This window comes from Harpegnathos saltator, unplaced genomic scaffold (genome assembly GCF_003227715.2).
Source record: "Harpegnathos saltator strain DR-91 unplaced genomic scaffold, Hsal_v8.6 scaffold261, whole genome shotgun sequence".
NCBI classification, from domain to species: Eukaryota; Metazoa; Arthropoda; class Insecta; order Hymenoptera; family Formicidae; genus Harpegnathos; species Harpegnathos saltator.
Genome location: NW_020230052.1, coordinates 15,767 through 24,333, shown reverse-complemented (window position 1 = coordinate 24,333; position 8,567 = coordinate 15,767). Strand labels below are relative to the sequence as shown.

General features: G+C 34.3%; 1 protein-coding gene across 1 annotated transcript; it reads right to left on the bottom strand.

Moving 5' to 3' along the window:
• Positions 1–332: 332 nt before the first annotated feature.
• Positions 333–8,167, bottom strand: LOC105191281 (uncharacterized). The gene is made up of 3 exons (XM_011154572.2): positions 8,012–8,167; positions 6,566–6,787; positions 333–1,471 (listed from the first exon to the last, which is right to left on the bottom strand). The coding sequence occupies exons 1-3, from the start codon at positions 8,057–8,059 to the stop codon at positions 1,106–1,108; spliced, it is 636 nt and encodes a 211-aa protein (XP_011152874.2). The 5' UTR covers positions 8,060–8,167; the 3' UTR covers positions 333–1,105.
• Between the last annotated feature and the right edge of the window lie 400 nt (positions 8,168–8,567).

Here is an 8,567-nt window from a genome sequence, read left to right as displayed (position 1 = left end):
ATGAGCCTCATCGCTGAAGATGATTTTGTTCGAAAAATCAGCATCTATTTGTTGTTGTTCCATAATCCATCCAACGAACTCTCTTCGCTTTACCTGATTTACCTGGTTTACCTGATATGCTATTCCATACATAACCCTATACTGTATACTTTATGAATCAATAAAAAATTTACAATTTTTAATCATACACCTGTGTTTTCTATCAAAATTACTTCTTGCGTGAATTTTGGGACACCCTTTATTTATTGTCTACCGGTGCGTATGTTGTTAGTAATTATAATGTTATATGTTAATTGTTGATAATTATAACAATTATAATGTATGTTATTGGTAACTATAATGGTTAACAGTGATATTTTAAATTTTAGGTTATATTACGCGTTTAAATTTTAGGTTATATTACGCGTTATAAATTTCAATATTAACTTCAGTAGTGACTGTAAAAGGTTTTGCACGTAGAAGAGTTTTAACCGTAATCATAAGGACTTAAGAAAACTAACTAATCACAGTCGATTATTTCTTCAACGCAAGAAGAATAATCGACTGTGATTGCTCAATCTTCTTACAACCTTAGCCTGGATCTCTAATAGATATAGTAGCTTTACCTACTTTAAACCATAAGAAATTAACCAACTACAGTCAAATATGAGAAAAATAATCAATTGTGGATGATAAATTCCTTATGACTTAAAGCTTGCTACACCTGTTATAGACCCAGCTTTAATGTTATGAAGTTTCTACAAAAGCCTTAAGTATTTTTCTTGCAAACACCTTAAGTGTGATATCTTTTACACATACCTATATGAATGAGCTCAAAATTATATGGCGTTCCACAACCTTCTCCATTTCAATCACGTTACGTGGAAAGTTAACGGTCTAATTAGTACATAGAAGTTTGTGATTTGAACGCGTTCGTGCTGAAAGCATTATTTCATCTTCTTTTAATCGTAATAAGCAATAAGAATAGATTAAAGCTACCAGCAGAAAAACATCCAAAGCGTGAATGTAGTCTATGAATATAAGTTTATGGCTGAATCTGGCACTCGGTCATTCCGCTTCTTGATTATTTACATTTTCGAATAGTAAACGAGCATAGCGACTCGTTCTATTTTTTATAAGCAGTCGGGTAATCCGTGAGAAGGCTGCCAGTAGAGATGATCGTTCCGGGTCCGCCAAGAATACCACCTTTGTTGGCGAACCAGCCATTACCACCTAGAAAACCGGCCGGCTCTAGCCGATTCGTGTAGAAACCAGAGTCATTCGGGCCCACCAAGTGCACTAGGCCAACGGGTCCGTTCAGTTGCTTTGCCGTCGCATTTTGCACCACGTTGATGCCTAGGTTGTTCAGTGTTTCCTTCAGCTGGACTAGGCGATCCTGAAGGAATGACTCCGGCAAAAATTGGATCTTCTGCGTTAATGGCCTCAGAAACCAGGAAAACGGATTCGGTTTTGTCGTCGGGATCTCGTCAATCTAGCTCAGAGAGTGCAACAATTTGTATCCTGTATGTTTCGAAATGCATAATATTTTACGAAGCAAGAAAGTAATACCGAAAATAATGATTAAAGGTTGGGACATGATTATACAGGCTGCTTCACGGAACTGTAACAGTTCATATCTATTACACTTTGGACAATAGAAGAAAATGGTGGAGGGGAGTGTAATCAAGGGAAAGTTGAATAACTTAATAAGTACTATTTTCTTATGAAGTGAATTTTTTTGTTAGTGCAATAACGAAGAAAATTCAGATGACCAGAAAAATGCATTTTTATTTTAAATAAAGGGTGTCCCAAAATTCAAGCAAGAAGTAATTTTGATAGAAAACACAGGTTTATAATTAAAAATTGTAAATTTTTTATTGATTCATAAAGTATACAGTATAGGGTTATGTATGGAATAGCATATCGGGTAAATGGCTTCCACGGCTTTGCTGGCACATATCCACTCTTTTGTTAAAACTTTCCATGACCGTTTTGCATAAATGTGGCTGAATTTTGTTGATACAGTGCTCAATTTCCTCCTTCAAGGCGTGGGTGGTCGTGGGCTTGTTGGCATAAACCTTAGACTTCAAAAAACCCCAAAAAGAAAAGTCCAACGGCGTTATATCGCATGATCTGGGCGGCCAAATCTGATCATCAAAACAGGAAATTACATGACCAGGAAATGACTCATGCAGTAATTGAACTGTTTCTCGGGCTGTATGGCATGTGGCACCGTCTTGTTGAAACCACATGTCGTCCACATTCATATCTTGCAATTTAGGCACAAAAAATTGAATTATCATGTCGCGATAGCGAGCACCATTAATTGTTATTGCCTATACAGCCGCATTTTCGAAGAAGAATGGTCCGATGATGTCTCCAGCCCGCATCAAACAGTGACACGTTGTAGATGCATTTGTTTCTCAACAATCACTCGTGGATTTTCTGAACTCCAAATGCGACAATTTTGTCGATTAACCAAGCCATAAAGATAAAAATGAGCCTCATCACTGAAGATGATTTTGTTCGAGAAATCAGCATCTATTTGTTGTTGTTCCATAATTCATTCAACGAACTCTTTTCGCTGTGCGTGGTCAGTAGGCTTCAGTTCTTGAGTCAATTGAACTTTGTAAACATGAAGATGCAAATTTTTCGTGAGAATACGCTGTAGAGAGCTTCTCGAAATGTCCAATTCTTGTCCACGGTGCCAAATTGATGTTCCTGGACTCTCAACAATACTTTCACGAACTGCTTCGATGTTTTGTGTTGAACGACTTATTGAAGAACGGCCAAAGTGTTTAAGATCACTAATTGATCCAGTCTCCCTCAATTTTTTAATTAATCTTTTCACAGTTGATGAAGTTAAATCACTATTCCGACCATATTTTGTACGAAAATTGCGAACTGTAGCTGCCAAACTTTCATTATTTTTAAAATATTGCTCAACAATGAAAACGTGTTCTTTCCTGTAGCACTCCATTTTAAAAACCCTGAACTGTTAGCTATCACGCTATCTCTTTTTTTCGTTGGCAACATTTGATCGCACAAATGCCGCAAAATTCAAATCTTGGGTGAATTTTGGGACACTCTTTAGAAGCCACTCTTCCTCCAATTTTTTTGTATAAGTTGATTCCTTAAAATATTTTGCGTAAAAAATAGTTCTACTGTGTAGTAGGGTAAGATGACCAAAAAATGAACAGTTAATGAAATATTTCAGATTTATTAAAGTAAATGTTTAAACATTCCATTATCATATAACAAACATTTGGCAACATATGATGATACATAATTGCAGCATTTATAGCATTCTTATTGCAAAGCACAAAGATACTAAACATATCTACATTGTTTGAAAAGTTCACAATGATATTTTTTCATTAAATTATGATTCATTTGTTATTTTGTAGCCTTATTGTTAGGCGTAAGCAGTATTGTTTTTTTCGGCGCTATCGAGTACATACAAATAGTATTTGTAATACCTTTCTAGATATTCGATGCCAAATGTTTGTATGATGGAATGTTTAAATATTTACTTTAATAAATCTGAAATATTTCATTAAATATTCATTTTTTGGTCTCTCTTTACTACCTCTTTACGAAGAGTTTTTTAAGCAATTAACTTCCACAAAAAAATCAGGGAGGTTCTATTTAAGATAAAAATGCAATTGCATTTTTCTGATTCATCATTGCACCAACAAAAAAATTGACTTCATAAGAAAATAGTACTTATTAAACCATTTAACCTCTTTCCCTTACATCATTTTCTTTTATTATCCAAAGTGCAATAAATAATATTAACTGTTACAGTTTCATGAGACATCCTGTATTATTTCTTTTTGACTTAATAAATTTTGTAATTCATCGCACTATACCGATTGTGCACAGGTTTTTATATTGTCTCCGTTCTTTTACTTGAAATAATTATCCTAATTATAGGATTATGGCCCTAATTATCATTTTATGTAAAATTGCAGTAGTTTTTATTAATTTCCATAAATTTATCAGTCAAATATTCAAAAGAATTATTAATATTATTATGAATAACACAAACATTAAAGTTTTAAAACGAAATTATCAGACATCAAATTTGTTTTAAGTAAATAGAAAATATATACCTTTACGTGCAAGCTCCAACTATAAGTCAGTAAATTATTTTGCGTTTCCACAAAAGTCATACGATATTTAATTCTAGATTAATAGAAAAAAAACTACGTACCAAGTATATGTGATATATAAAATTTTTCAGCAATATAAATTTTTAACTTAGAGAGCTTATTTTATTAAATGAAATATATTGTAGGTAGCAAATTACACTCCATACTTTTTCTAACATTTATCAATAATGTTTTATGAATATATTAGAATATAATTATAATATATCAATACGAGTAATTATATATATATATACGTAATTATATATAAATATATATATATATATATATATATATATTGGGGACTTGAATAAGTTCTCGCTGTTTCCCGATAGATAATGTTATCTTAGTCTTTTTGTATCGGGCAATACTACAGCCAACTTCATCATGAAGCTCCACCATTAGGCTCGAAGTGACAATATATGTTATTCCGCCGAAGCGTAAACAATATATTTTTTCATAGCGTTAAACATGTCGAATTTCGTGCTAGAAAAGAGTATTTGCGGGGAATTTTATTGCATTACTTATTTCAAAAAAAAATCTGCAGCTGAAGCACATAGAATTCTTGTGGAGACTTACGGCGACCATGCTCTGTCGGAAACAACATGCAGAGATCGGTTTTAACGCTTTAAAAATAATGATTTTGATGTTGAAGATAAAGAACACTCTGGCGCACCGAAAAAGTTTGAAGACGAAGAATTGGAAGCATTACTCGATGAAGACCTATGTCAGACGCAAAATGAACTTGCAGAATCATTAGGAGTTGATCACACAACAGTTGCCAAACATTTAAAAGCATTAGGAATGATTCAAAAGCAAGGAAATTGGGTGCCGTACGAATTGAAGCCGAGAGACGTCGAACGGCGTTTTTTCACGTGTGAACAGCTGCTCCAACAGCAGGAAAGGAAAGGTTTCTTGCATCGTATCATGACTGGCGATGAAAAGTGGATACACTACGATAACCCGAAACGTAGAAAATTGTGGGATAAGCTCAGCCATGCATGAACATCGACGGCAAAGCCGAATATCCATGGTTCCAAGCTCATGTTTTGTATTTGGTGGGATCAGCTGGGTGTAATATATTATGAGCTACTCAAACCCAACGAAACTATCATGGGAGATCGCTATCGACTACAATTGATGCGTTTGAGCCGGGCATTGAAAGAAAAACGGCCGCAATACGAGGAGAGATACTACAACTTTGCAGCATGACAATACTCGGCCACATGTTGCAAAGCCGGTCAAAACCTATTTGGATACGCTCAAATGGGAAGTCCTACCCCACCCGCCGTATTCACCGGACATTGCTCCTTCCGATTAGCACTTGTTTCGATCGATGACTCATGGCCTGGCTGAGCAGCACTTCCATTCTTATGAAGATGCCAAAGAATGGGTCGATTCATGGATAACCTCAAAAAATGAGTCGTTCTTTCGACATGGTATTCGTATGCTGCTAGAAACATGGGAGAAAGTAGTGGCTAGCGATGGACAATATTTTCAATGACATGTCCTTTACTAATTTTTTTAAATAATGCATTCTTTTTCACGAAAAAACAACGAGTACTTATTCAAGTCCCCAATATATATATATATATATATATTATATATATATACATATTAAATAATTGTGAAGGGTAAATTAAAAAATATAAAAAACTTTTTTCTGTTACTTTCATTATAATTGTATTTGTTGAACCAAGCTTAAGTCGAAATTGGAACTCGATTCATAATTAGAACCGTTAACAGATATTTAACTAACTGGAGACTTATCATGGAATTAAGTCTTAATTTTGTGAGCTCTGTTACAATTTTGCGCGAATTTAGTCGGCAAATTTAATTGTGCGTCGCAATTCAAATGATCAACTGCGAAAAAAATGGCATATAATACGCCATTTCACTAATTGTTATTTCTGATTTATCATGTTTTGATAGAGATATCATCGCTGCAGCGGTGCAGTTTCGATTATTGAATGTGTTAATGAGTGGCGAGGTGATTTTAATTAATTAGTTCGAACGGCCATTGCATCCAACAACGGATAATTCGTGGCGCGATGGGTTTTCGCAAAATGAAATTGCCGAATTATCGATACGGACTGTCAATGAATTTCTCACGCCAGAATCATGATTTAACTAAAGGGATTGAACAGATTGCAGGATATCGTTGTCACTGAAAGGATTTTAATCTCTCTTCCTCTCTCTCTCTCTCTCTCTCTCTCTCTCTCTCTCTCTCTCTCTCTCTCTCTCTCTCTCTCTCTCTCTCTCTCTCTGTCCCCTCCCCCCTCTCTCTTTTTCTCTGTCCCCCTCCCTCTCTCTCTCTTTCTCTCTCTCTCTCTCTCTCTCTCTCTCTCTCTCTCTCTCTCTCTCTCTGTCTAGATTTCAATTTTAATTATAAATTTTAATCAACGTAATGAAGGATCACACACACGCATACTTACGAATCCAACGGTTGTGTCGATCACGATATCCGTTGCCGAATGCGTCGGCTCAACTTGCGGCGCGGTAGCTGCTGTTGGTTCCCCGTTGGTCGATAAAGCAGAATCCCGTAGTCGTTCTTCAAGCTCGAGCGGATTCTTCCGCTGGTTTGCTTCACTGTGATCGATTTCATTGACCGATTCATCGGCCAGGGAGTTCAGCGGTTTTGCCTGAGATACCGCAACCTTCGCACATTTCGGCATTGATTTTGTTATTATCAATTTATTTCCGTAGATACCCTTGATATAACGTCTATGTTTATGCGCGACAATGATAATATATTGTTAATTTACGTTATTAATTAAAAAAAATGTTCCTGTCGGGATTTGTCTCGTTAGGCGTAATCATCAAATAATGGAATAAGTTACTAAAGAATTAAGATACCAATTTCTGGACAGTTAAGAACATTATGAGAGAATTGTATGAAATTTAAATAAATAATAAATAAATAAAGATAAGGGTCATTTTTCTACAGAATTAATAATCAGTTGAAAACCAAACTATGTTTTAGAATAAATATAAATTGAATATAGTGGCTTTCACAAACACAATAAATTTTTAAGAGGACAAATTAGTATCATAAAGCTTTCAGTTACAATTAAATTAAAATAAAATTTTATAAAACAATAAGAGCCAATTTATTGGATTTATTGCACGAATATTAATTAATTTTCAATTTTACAGTGCAAAACGAATATTGTAAAACAAATATAAATATTGCAAAACAAATACGAATATTATACGCGTGTCAGTTATGTTTTGGACTTTTGTAAAGACTATCAAAATGTAGAAGAAAACATTTTAAAATAATTAAATTTATGTATTAATTTATGTGATCAAATTTGTATACGTAATAAATATTCCATAAGCAAAGAATTTAATAAAATAGATTGCAAGTGAGACATATACTAAAAGCTAGACGTCTGTTTGACATCATAATAAATTCTTAACACAGTCAATAAAGTACATTTATAATGTTAGAAAATTTTTGCAGAAATTATTGCGTTAATAAATAATTCCTTAATTTATATATATACTTATAAAGAGTATCATAATTTACGCCTATTATTTATAAAACGCTCCTTATGAACATTTTTATTTTCTTTTCAGTAAAAATACAGAGGAAGTCTATTATTTATAGTGATTTTTTTAATTTTCATCACAACTCACTTTTAAAGTTAAGTCTTAGATTGAAATTTTGTTGAAGCTCGCTTGATCGAGGAAAATAATTTTGCTGTTTATTTGATCACTCAAAGTTCAGTGCATGAAAAGATTTGTTTCTTCGATCGCTTGTATCCTTAGAAATTTGATATATGGCTAAAAAAATGCTAAATTTCTATTATAAGATAGAGTCATGTAAATAACGGACGTAAATTACTGGACACCTGGTGTATATGGTAATTTCTTACTGCTATGAATAACATCCATATGAACTCAATCTTCTTCGCCATCATCATCGGACGAGGTATCGCTACGTCGATCGAAAAAATGATAGTGTCCCGTGCAACTTATTCCCGCGACAAGAAACGTGGAATAATTCTCCGAAGCAACTTTCAAAGTGTAATACCGCTCACTGTATTACCGGAACTGTCTATATATGCTGTCTTATGTGTAATAAGCAGAAACGTAATCGTATAAGGGTGCCCACATGCGCGCGTTATGGCGGCATATACAATCACAATCGCCGAATGTATCTCGCTGGAGTTAACCGCAGAGAGAAACGCAGTCCGTTACTTGCGCGACACAGTTGTGCATTTCGCCATAGGTGAATTTCTGGTTTGGTCTGATTAGTTGTTCAATTTACCGGAATTGCCGAATTTCCTACATGAGATTGCGATAAAGTGATATGCGAATATTTAAACGAAACACTATCTCGATACTGTTATGAAATCTTAATTAACATCTCTTCTCGACTTCTTGATGCCGATTTTCATTGATTGCGATCCTTAACAGAAATTTGAACAA